Raw genomic sequence first — 12,659 nt, forward strand, 5'->3', positions numbered from 1 at the left:
GCATTGTGAAAATTGCTATATGTATGCACTGAAAAATGTGAAAAATTTATAAACTGTTTGGGTAAATGAAAAGAAAGAAAGCATTAAAGTGTGTCAAAAGTGTCTTAATAGATTACAGCAGTTAGAAATGGGAGCAAGTGTCGGGACTGCAGTAGAAGAGCTTAGGTAAGAGTTAGTGAAAAAGAAAAACAAAATGAAACATCTGGAAAAGGATACTAAACATCTAAGGAAGAGATTAGCTGATGAGAATGAGCAGGAGGAAGTTAGTATTACGAACAAAGAGTCAAAGGATGATTGCATATCATTGTACAGGGACTCGATCATTAGAAGTGTGATGACTAATAAAGTGCACAAAACATGCTTTCCTGGTGGAACAATGAAGCAAATAACTGATGCACTGCAAAAAGAGAAAGACCAGGCATCAAAATTAGTGGTAGTCATGGGCACAAATGACTTAGCTGGAGGAAAAAAGAAAGTTGGCAGAGACTTGAGAAAGTTGTTGCAGCAGGTAAAGAAGAAGAATGTTGTTAGAAAAGTCATAGGCATGTTGCTCAGATATGACAACACTGAACTGAAAAGGAGAGCAGAGATAATGAATAGTAAGATGGCTGAGTTGTGTGAGGCAAAAGGGGATTCAATTTGTAAATCTGTGGAATGAATATGAAGGAAAGTTGGAATGGTTAAAAGTTGGGCATTTAGAAAGGCTACTGTTTTCTGAGAAAGCAGAGTTGAGAAGTTACTGTAGTAAATGATCAGAATCTACTTGTGAAGCAGGATAGCACAAAAAATGGATTGTATGACAGGAGGAAAATGGATATGAGGTTGAAGATGTGGTTGCAGCACAAGATGATGGAATGTGTAGGAATGGAAATCAGAGTCAGAATCAGGGAAAATGGGAGTGGACCTGGTTCAGACCGAAGAGAGAGAGAGAGAGAGAGGGGTGTGATATAGCAGCTAGAATACAAAATGTTGGAACTGGTAAAACAGTCTCAAGAACACAAGGATTGTTATGTTTGCCCACAAATATAAAGAGTATTCAAAACAAGAGAGCTGAGTTTGTTGCACTGATTGAGTCAGTATGCCCAAAGATAACTGGAATAAGTGAAACTTGGTTGTCTCAGGAGGATGTGATGTCGGGAATAGAAACAGAAGGATATAACTTTCCAGAAGGATGGAAATGTGAAAATAGGAGGCGGGAATGCTGTTAATGATTGCAGAGGAATTGTGTCCAGTAAGTATAGAAGTTGATAATGCATGCACAGATTTTGAATCTGTGTAGTGAAGTTGAAACTAACAGGTTATTATATCTGATAGGATGCTGTTATAGGCCATGGAATGCAGAAAATACTGATTGCAAAATGTTTAGGCAAATTAGTTGGGCATGTAAAAAGAAGGCGATCCTGATGGGAGATTTTAATAACAGGAATATAGTGTATGCACACAGATACGAGACCCTTCGACACTTCTGCGCATATCAGAAGGAGAATCCATTCTGATAATAGGGTAATCAATCTGTCTTGTAGGACGAGTTGTTTATTATTTATTACACGTTGGAGGTGTAAAGTGGTAACTATTTTGCTTGTATAACGGTTGGAAAATTTTATGTATAAAGCATGTGATTTCGCATGTTAGTGACCAATTCATACATCCTTTATTTTTTTGTCTCCCCTTCAGCATGAATTGACTCTTCTTGGCAGGTTGCCAGACTAGGGTCTCAGATCTGTGATCGGACAGTAGAATAGAAGAAGGAGATAATGTATGGAAACAAGGAGAGTGAGTTTGTTGAATTTCTGAGAGAAATTTCTTAAGTAACATGTGACTGAAACAACTAGAGGCTTTAATGTTTTGGATTTGGTGATAATTTCACAAGATGTAGTTGTTAATGAGGTGTTTATACTGCCGCCGGTTGGTGAGAGTGTCACGAGGTACTTGCTTGGGAAGTGATGAAACAAGAAAAGATTACTGCCAAAAATGGATATATATAAGTATAACGTGGATGATTATGGGAAGCTCTGACAATTAGCATTAATACGTTGAGTAGATGAGCTGTGCAGAAAAGATGTTGACAGTGCATGGAAATTCATAAGGCAGTATAAGCAATTTACAACTGCATACCAAGGGTTAAGCAGGTAAATAGAGTGGGAGTGAAATGGATGAACAGTGAAATCAAGCAAGCTGTGTTAGAAAAGAAAATGCTATGGAGGAGGTAAAAGACAGTTGGTGGTGATTGGATCCATGAAGAGTATAAAGTGCAGGCTAGAAAGGTGATGAGCATGGTAAAGAAAGAAAAGGTGCGGTATGAGAAGAGACTGGCTAGTCAGGCCAAGATTAATTCAAGGGAATTTTTCTGCTATATGACAAGCAAGAGAAAGAATAATTATGGCAGGTTGACACTGATGGATAGTCATGGCAACAGAATAACAGGAGAATTGAAAAGGATATAGTGGCATTACTGAACAAGTACTTTATCAGCATATATCATACTGGTGTAAGGAGTAGAAAGAAATCAAAATAGTACCACTCCACAAGCATGGTTCTAGGATAGAAGCCTCTAATTATAGATCAGTCTGTATAACTGTAGTAGCAGTAAAGATGTCAGAGAGATTGGGTAGGAATAGATACAGGATTGGGTTGATGGACATAGCATTCTTTATGATGGTCAGCATGGATTTGTAAAGGATAGGTCCTATTTTTGCAACTTACTTACATTTTATGATAAGGTAACAAGGGTGTTAGATAAAGAAGAATCATATATACACTGACATTCTTGGACTTTGCAAAAGCCTTTGATAGATTATCACATGATAAGTTGGTGCACAAGCTGCAGAGGATGAGAATAGATAGTATATTGGTTAGATTGATTGGAGATTGGCTCCCTGAACAATACCAGCAGGTATTGTTCAGAAGGATGGAGTTGTGAAAGATGGAGCAGTGTCTCAAAAAAGAAGAGTAACCAGTGGCATTCCCCAGGGTTCTGTTGTTAGGCCACTGCCATTTAACTTGTTTGTATATAATACATCATGTGGACTGACTGGGGATCTTCAGTTGTTTGCTGATTATGCAAAGTTGGGAAGAATTATAAATAGTACTGCTGATGTTAATTCCCTTTAGGAAGATTTGAATAGACTTTTTACTTGGGCAAAGGAGCGGAGTTATAGTTTTAATATCAATAAGTACAAGGGGTTGCATTTTGGAGTGCAGAAATATAAGGCTGTGTACTATATCGACCGTGTTGTTGTTATCCTGCAGGAAGTTGATGAGATTAGAGATTTGGAAGTGATGGTTGACAGTAGATTGAAGATTAGAGGGCATATTGCTAGGGATGCAAAGGCTACACATCATAGTGCTGCTATAATAAGAAGTACTCTAACATATAGGGATAAGGAAGTGATTGTGTCGCGGTATAAAGCACTGGTCAGACCACATGTGGACTATTGAGCTCAAATCTGGTAACTTGGGTTTCAGTGTGATATTGAGATGTTGGAGAGGGTCCAGAAGCAAGCGACTGAGACAATATCAAGACTTTCGATTGCTAGCTATGGAGAGAGGTTGAAAAAATGTGGACTGCAGTTTGATGGAGAGGAGGAAAAGAGGTGATATGATAGACATTTAAGTTAGTGAGAGGATTTTATCAGATTAATCCAGATGAGATTATAAAAAGAGTAGAAGGTGAGAGGAGAAAAACCAGAAGTCATCCCTGGAAGTGATGTAAGTGTAGTAAAGAGGGGTGTGAGGAGTGGGTTTTTTACATGGAGAATTGTCAGTGAATGCAACGCATACCAGAATGTGCTGTTAATACAAGGAGTGGTAAGGATTTTAAGATTCAATATGATAAATATGTTGTCGGTTAAATGAACCTCCCATGATGAACCTCCATGGAGGGCACAGCAGCAGTAGTGGTAGTAGTAGTAGTAATAATAATAATCAGTGATTAGTGCAATCCCACACCATTAATAAAGGGAATGTTTTTTTCATCATCATCAAATGTCAGGAATTTGATGATGATGATGTTTTTTTTCATTCCCTTCAAAGGTAGGTCCTGTTATAAATCTAGTTTTGAAACTAGATTTTTACATTATATTATTACAGAATCATCACTATAACACTATTACATGTAATGTAAACTAAGTGGGATTTTAAATAATTTTCTGTCATTCTGAACAACTAAAAATAATTGAACAAAATCAAATATTCTATTTTGTAATATTTATGAGTTCGACCAAATTCAAAAACATTTATGGATAAGCCCATCCCACTGTCCAATATATAAGTTCACATGTAAATGATTAAAGTGGATATGTTACTCAACATGATTACTTCATCAATGAAATGTTACTGTTACAATGAAAATCTGTTTAAAATTTAGTAGCCAATTATTTTTCCTCATTTCATCATTAATGCGATTCAAATTATTAATACAAGCATTAGTTGAATGAAGAATATGACCTTATTAATCCCATGTGATTCTTGAAGGTAAATCTCCAATTCAAAATGATGAAATGACTGATCTTGTTTGGCCACTATATGTGGTTTAAAAATTTTTGCTGTTATTAATTTTTTGAAAAGATAACTTTTAAACACAGATTTTCAAGGGACTCTATCTCTGCCTCTGTAAGAAGCTTTATGTCCTGCTGTTTCCTTATGACCAAAAATGTTCTTGCTTAAAAACAGCAGTTATTGGTGCCCACTTTTGCCAACATAGGCAGCTTCGTTCTTTGGCAATTTCTTAGAAATCTTCATGCCCATCTTTTTTTTCAACTCCAAAAGTTCCAATTCATTTACATAATTTATCCAGAAGCTATTTTTTCTTTTTCTTTAATCAATAATCCAGCAAGTTAGCCAGTAATTTATGTCTTACATTCCTTGATAATGAATGCAGATAATATCAGGAACAAGGATATTTGACAAACTCTCCATAGTTAATTCTTCACTCATTTTCTCACTAGTTTTTAATTTCTTAACTATGAAAGGAGAAAAGAAACAAATAACTCTTTTCATTGTTTATTTTACAGTTCAAGACAATTTTTGCATTACTTCTTAGATAGGCAGAACATCTGTGAAATTTTAATATATAAACATGAAAGTATTTTAAAATTCTACAAATGGTTATAAAGTTTTATATAGCAAATATCTTATACAGCTTATATGAATACCAAGTGAATGTGTAAAAACTGAATAATAATACATTTCTAAATGTACCACATCTGCATGTTACTGTTAATAAAGGTGCCAGTATGCTGTGCCATCACATACAGGGTGTTCGGGATAAATTTGACATATTTATAATTAATTATATTTTTCCGTAAGTTACATGTATTAACACACACTTCTCTTCATTTAAAAGTTTGGACCCTTCTTCATTCATATACAAGATGTCAGAAAGGATGGATAGCTGGAACCCACCTGAATCATGGAAGAGAATAACTTGTATCATGATGATTCGTGCCCGCCATCAAAATAAGGATATTACGACTGCTGCCCAATGCTCCCTGAATACAGTAAAAACAATCAGGCATGAACTAGAGACTTGCAATGGTGACTACGAGGATGTAGCAAGAAGAAAGATCCCTAGCAGACGATCTGATTGCGTTCGTACAGCAGAATTCCTCGCAAATCTGCAGGAACAGGTGTTGAAGAACCCTGGCATTGGAATTCGGGCTTTGTTCGTGGAGTTGCTAACTGTAGTCAAGCCCTGGATAACAAGGGTAGCCAATGGTAGGCTGTATGTATGGCAGCAGGATTCGGCCCCTTGCCACACCTCTGGGAAAAGTCAAAAATGGTTGTCTGAAAATTTCTACGACTTCACCAGTCCAAATGTTTGGCCTCCAAACTCCCCAGACCTTAACCCCATGGATTATTTTGTATGGGGCGCAGTTGAAAAAGACACCAATCACACTTCCAGTAATACAAAAGCCCAGTTAATGGATAAAATTAAAACAGTTTTTGCGGCCCTTCCCAGGGAGACTGTAGCATCAGCTTGTTCGAGGTTCCGAAGCAGAATTGAAGCTGTGATCGATGCTAATGGTGGTTATTTTGAGTAAATCTTGTTGATAGTATTGTAATTAACTCTGCCTGTAATGTTTTTTTGTCAATTCATTAAATTTAATAGATACAAAGAAGATTTTCTTTTTCCTTACGAAACTGTCAAATTTATCCCGAACACCCTGTATAGTCTTAGAAAACACCTTGCCTATAAATATAAAATAATTAAAGATAACTCACAGCAAGAGATATCCATGTGTGGAGTGGAGCCTGCTCCTGACGAAGAATTCCCAATACTTCATCACCCTCTGGAAGTTGGTTAAGATATAACTCAATAACCTGAAAATATCAATATATACATTAAAACATTTCATTTGAATATAAAGTGTATCTCTCAGCCTACATATACACACACAGAGATACAATGATTAACACATACACAATGGGCTAAAAAAAGAGATTTTCATGCATATTATATGACCTGCATACATATTTTTTTTAAAAAATACTATTTCTTAACCAAAAAACCATAAAAAGCTAATAAATATTTATTAAAAGGAATAGTTTCATCAACACTTCACTCACATCCTTAGAATAAGCAAAAATAGTGTACACATAACATCATTACAACTGGAAAATGCCTTTTTTTTTTCCTTTGTTGATCTCAAATAAACTCTCGTTACATGCCTGTGTAAATGTCTGTTTACAAACAGGCACTGACAATTAACCACAAACATATGGTATTTAAAATACTCTATTCTAATTATTTATTTCATCAATCAAAGAAATTAGTGACATTACATTAAAAATGTAATGTCAGAAATCATTAAAGGAAGCCACTCCACACCACACTGATCTACCTCTCAAATGTATTATTGTTTGCAGTTTGCCTAATAGAAGGAAAAAACCACTGCTATCTCTGAGTGAACTACAAAGACCTGATTCCATTTCTAAGGTGATTTAAATAACTCCGCCAGAGTGCAATTGAAAAAACAATAAGTATGCACCTTTGATAAAAAAAAAATAATAATAAAAAAAAAAAAAAAAAACTGAGTTCTGTTCTTATCGTGAAGAAAGGATCTTGACATGGCCTTTTTTTTTTTTCAGCTGAAGGGGAGTCGAAAGGGTTTTCCCCTCTTGCAAAGAACTGAGAACACATGCTGTTACAGACAAAATTCCTATATAGCTACGGTGACCATAGTTTTTTGGTGAAAATAAAGGACAAATCAGAAATTGTTTCAAAATAAAAAAAAGCAGGTTGCATTTACTTGTTTCACTAAAACTAAAAAGCTTTATAACATTTATTATAAAATATAAACATATTATTATTATGTGACACCTCCAGGGAGTCCAAAAACTCATCGATGGAGAGCGATGGACAGCACTGAATGATTGACCCCTTCCAATTACTAACTGTACTCAAACTTGCTTAACTTTCTGCATGAGCCATTTGTAGCAGAGGCTCTGCCAATCAACCAACCTTTGCTAGCATTTTAAACAATCATATTATTACTTTTAAAAAAAATAATTTTGATACTTTTCACAAGAATGAACTTTTTTTTTTAAGAAATCAGGTTTGTGTTTTAAAAATTCATAAAAGTGTATACAATTCATGTCAAAGTTGCATTTGGTATAAATGCATGCTTTCAATGTTTCAATTGTTAATTGAGTTTTTTCACTGTCCACATATGAAAATACTTGTTCAGTGGGGACATTAGATCCAGGGAGACATTAAGCAAAATTCAACGATTTTTAAAATGTTTTTAAAAGATGTGTTTATCTGCGAAATATTTAAAAATTTCACGTTGGCAGGACTCATTATTTTTTCACCATTCTCCGATCTTTTCACTGTTGACATAACTTTTAATACACGAAACTTTATCAAATTAGTTCACCGTCATTTATATTTAAGTTCCTTGCACCCCAGGAAAAGTGGTCAGTAAACAATGGCAAAACAGTCTGTCAGATTACATTATTCTTGAACAGCCTAATAGGTATGGATAAAGAAGTTATTATTCCCCTTTATAAGGCTAAAATAAAGCACATCTGGACTACATGATAGAAGCATATAAGTTGTTGTTTTTTTCCCCTGAAAGGTGGTGAATATTGGGTAGATGGGAGTGCCTCATCAGAGTTATCTGTGAACAATGATACCAGTGAGTCTCCCACAATGAGTAAATGATTCAATGGAGATGCATGGGAAATCTATTCTATATATATACAGGGTGTTCGGGATAAATTTGACATATTTATAATTAATTATATTTTTCCGTAAGTTACATGTATTAACACACACTTCTCTTCATTTAAAAGTTTGGACCCTTCTTCATTCACATACAAGATGTCAGAAAGGATGGATAGCTGGAACCCACCTGAATCATGGAAGAGAATAACTTGTATCATGATGATTCGTGCCCGCCATCAAAATAAGGATATTACGACTGCTGCCCAATGCTCCCTGAATACAGTAAAAACAATCAGGCATGAACTAGAGACTTGCAATGGTGACTACGAGGATGTAGCAAGAAGAAAGATCCCTAGCAGACGATCTGATTGCGTTCGTACAGCAGAATTCCTCGCAAATCTGCAGGAACAGGTGTTGAAGAACCCTGGCATTGGAATTCGGGCTTTGTTCGTGGAGTTGCTAACTGTAGTCAAGCCCTGGATAACAAGGGTAGGCAATGGTAGGCCGTATGTATGGCAGCAGGATTCGGCCCCTTGCCACACCTCTGGGAAAAGTCAAAAATGGTTGTCTGAAAATTTCTACGACTTCACCAGTCCAAATGTTTGGCCTCCAAACTCCCCAGACCTTAACCCCATGGATTATTTTGTATGAGGCGCAGTTGAAAAAGACACCAATCGCACTTCCAGTAATACAAAAGCCCAGTTAATGGATAAAATTAAAACAGTTTTTGCGGCCCTTCCCAGGGAGACTGTAGCATCAGCTTGTTCGAGGTTCCGAAGCAGAATTGAAGCTGTGATCGATGCTAATGGTGGTTATTTTGAGTAAATCTTGTTGATAGTATTGTAATTAACTCTGCCTGTAATGTTTTTTTGTCAATTCATTAAATTTAATAGATACAAATAAGATTTTCTTTTTCCTTACGAAACTGTCAAATTTATCCCGAACACCCTGTACATATAAAGATAAGCCGAAATTTGAAACGTTTTTATGTCACGTTTTTTGTCTTACCAGCTTAACGGCCCGGAACTCGGGGGGGAGCCTGAGCCCCCCCCCCCCTAGTAATAATAATAATAAATGTAAATAAAACAATTCCTACAACTCCAAAGCCGGTAGTTGAGCCAGCCTGTCAGACAGGTTCAAGGGGATGTGTATTAATGTAACGGCACATGATCAAGGGGATGTGTATTAATGTAACGGCACAGGATCAAGTGGCAACAATCGCGAAGCAGTAGACCACGTGCGAAATGACACGAAGGATAAACTTTTCATAAATCAATAGTCAAAACAAAACACGAACTAGATTATCTACCTATGTTATATGCAAACATACGTTGCAGTTCTTCAAAATATCCATTAGATAACAATATTTTGTATCTTTACAAAAAAACAATAATTCTTACCTCATCTGTATCGCGAAGAGGAATTTCGATAGAACCCGACATTTCACTTAATCAACATAGCATCTATAAGTAAATATAACATTAACAAGATAAAAATGTCACACAGTTGTAACCTAACGGCACCTAAATTATTAAGTCCGCATGGGGGCGAGTACGAACATTTACAGCCTCTAATTCAGCATAGCAGTGTAAACTGTAGCTCATTAAAAATAAATCCCGGTAAATAAACTTAAACATAACTATTAATTATATGAAGTGCACAGAGGCTTCAATTCGGCGACATGAACTTATTTAAGTCAGGGGATATTCATCCATTTTACTCCTACTTGATTTCTCCTTCTGACTCTGGGAATACAGTCTGATACACCTTTCTTCAAATACTATATGGGATGTAATATCCCCTGACTTAAATAATTAAACATAACTTCCTTTAAAATAATTATCGTTCGTTCGAGAAATCAGAAGTGACTGAACAAAAAGGTAATAAAATCTATTAATATATTATCAAAGAATTATTCAAAATTGATAAACTGTTTGTGATATTCAAAGCTCTAAATAATATTTGATATTCCAAATTAAAGATACTAGCTTATAATATCAACGAAGAACATATCAATAAGTAATTTAGTTACAATGTCTCCACTTGGGGAAAGCGATCATGTGGTCTTGACCTGGGAGATTGTAAGATGTGCTGAATATTCTATTAAGAATGGGTATATGTGGAATTACAAGGAGGGTGATTATGACAAGCTGAGAAGTCAACTTTCAGCTGTACAATGGGATGAGAATTTCAAGGGGAGAGATGTTGATGGTGCGTGGGAGATTCTCAATGAGTATTTGAAGAAAGGTGTATCAGACTGTATTCCCAGAGTCAGAAGGAGAAATCAAGTAGGGGTAAAATGGATGAATAATACTATTAAACAGGAGTTGCAGATAAAGAAAAGGTTGTGGAGGACATATAAAGAAAAAGGTGATGAGCGTTCCAATAAGCAATACAAGGTACAGGCAAAGAGAATAATAACCTGTATGGTAAGGAAAGCCAAAGCTAATTATGAGAGGAAGCTAGCTGATGAATCCAAAATAAACCCTAAAGAGTTATTTCGCTATGTGGCTAGTAAAAGGAAGAATATGAACGGAAAGATTACTTTAAAAAGTGTTGATGGTAGGGAAATTACAGAAGCTAATCAAATAGTTGAGTGGCTTAGTGATCATTTCGCAAAAGTGTACCATCTTGGGAGCGATAGTGCAGTGTCAAATGTGCCATTACTGATGAGAGTCTAGAGACTGATGAAATTGAGGTGCTTAATATATTAAAGAACCTTAATGCTAACACTGCCATTGGGTCAGATGGCATATCTGTCCATGTGTTACGAGAATGTGCAAGAGAATCAGCAACTTCTCTAACCAGGATGTTTAACTTAAGCCTCAGTTCTGGTAAAGTGCCAATAGAGTGGAAAGAGGGGAAAATAGTTCCATTGCACAAGGAAGGCTCTAAGACTGAGGTTGCAAATTAGAGACCAATAGGTCTATAATTTTACTCTTTAGATTTACTAAGTATTGAAGTTTTGGGAGCGAAGTGAAGCAAGTTCTGAAGTTAAACTTCTTGAGAATTTTTGCCAGTGTTGGTGAAAGAGAGCTGATGTAAGGCAAAGAGATGAAGGCTCTTTCACCAAAAACTGGCAAAAATTCTCAAGAAGTTTAACTTCAGAACTTGCTTCACTACGCTTCCAAAACTTCGTTCAATGCTTAGTAAACCTAAAGAGAAACATCTTCCAACTCAATTTCCTGGAGTGTACAAGATTTTATGTGATTGTGGAAAGTCATACTATGGCCACTCTGTTAAATCCATCCTTCTACATTTGTAAGAACACCGCCATATAGATATATCCTATAACAGGACTACAGCCAGCGCTCTCTCTAGCCACGTTCTCTTTTCAGTTAACTCAGACGAAGGCCGCCAACACACTGTGAACTGGATTCAAACTTCTAATATCCATGTGTGTTATGATGAGCTCAAAAGAAAGATTGTCGAATCTAGAGAAATATCTCTAGATTCTTCTAATATCAACAACAGTCTAAGCTTCAATCTCGCTGACGCACACGTTGCCTCAGTATAACAAATAAATATTATTAACAAATAATATTTATTTGTTAATAAAAGCATGCATTTATAAGCGTTCCATCAGCTAACGCTTTTTTATTCCCGTATATGGGGAGTAGGCGAGGCCATTTAGCCCTATCTAACTTTTGGAGACTGAGTGGGCAGTTCAATCTCCACTGGTACCAATCAGAGATAGATGGCCCAAGGCTATCACTAATTAAGTGGTACTCAGTGAAGAGAGACGGCTCAAATGTGCCGCCATCTCGTGGTCCCTAACCCTAACACAATATATTTAATGTCTGAAATGATATGGGTTCTACGGTCGATTTTCTTGAGTTTACAGGACGAAAAACCCGAGTTTCCGGGAGGAAAATCCTGCTTACCCGTGCCAGAGATCGACTAACTCGGGAACCGGTCGAAAAAAGGCTTAGAAAAATTTCCTCTAGTCGCCGACTAGACTCGAAACCAAGTCTTCCTTCGTGCGGCCAAGCGCCGTGGTGGGCAAACGCCACATCCACTGAGCTACACAGTTAGGCTTTTATTTTTCTAGACAGAAGATGTCTTAAGCTTGCGCGGTAATAATTGAGCTTTGAGTTTTGTATCAAAGGTCGATGCTTGCTCGTCTAGTGAAAGCGCTAACTTGGCTTGCTCGGTTGTCGGAGCTTCCAAGTCCTCGCTGCAGCTCTGTGATTTCATGCGCGCGAACAGCTATTTCCGTTCCCTTCAAGTCGTCTTAAACACAGGCCATATGTATTAAAAGTAGCTCTAGCCACTGAGCTTCAGCCAGCATTTACAAGTGTGCATGTTGCTTGGGTAAATTAAGTTAAATCCAACATTTTATGACAATGTCATTGACCAGCTCATAAAGAAGAACCGTAGGGTAGAATTTGTATTCAAGTAGCTAAATTGAAAAAGATAGAATATCATTTGTAAAATAAATGTTGTATTTGTATGACTAAGTGTACATAAATTTCTAAATATATAGTTTTAA

The 12,659-nt window shown here is 36.4% G+C and overlaps 1 protein-coding gene across 1 annotated transcript in view; it reads right to left on the minus strand.

Annotated features, from left to right (window-relative positions):
- Nucleotides 1–9,947, minus strand: part of Ctr9 (RNA polymerase-associated protein Ctr9) — a 340,468-nt gene extending 330,521 nt beyond the window's left edge. Inside the window, exons 1-2 of the mRNA XM_090393725.1 lie at nucleotides 9,568–9,947; nucleotides 6,223–6,321 (exon numbers count right to left, since the gene is read on the minus strand). Of these exons, the coding sequence (XP_090249851.1) occupies nucleotides 6,223–6,321; nucleotides 9,568–9,609 (141 nt within the window). The 5' untranslated portion in view covers nucleotides 9,610–9,947. The remainder of the gene's footprint in view (nucleotides 1–6,222; nucleotides 6,322–9,567) is intronic.
- Between the last annotated feature and the right edge of the window lie 2,712 nt (nucleotides 9,948–12,659).

Source organism: Typopeltis vanoorti, chromosome 6 (genome assembly GCF_054136105.1).
Source record: "Typopeltis vanoorti isolate ZY-2024b chromosome 6, IOZ_Tvanoo_1.0, whole genome shotgun sequence".
Taxonomy (NCBI): domain Eukaryota; kingdom Metazoa; phylum Arthropoda; class Arachnida; order Uropygi; family Thelyphonidae; genus Typopeltis; species Typopeltis vanoorti.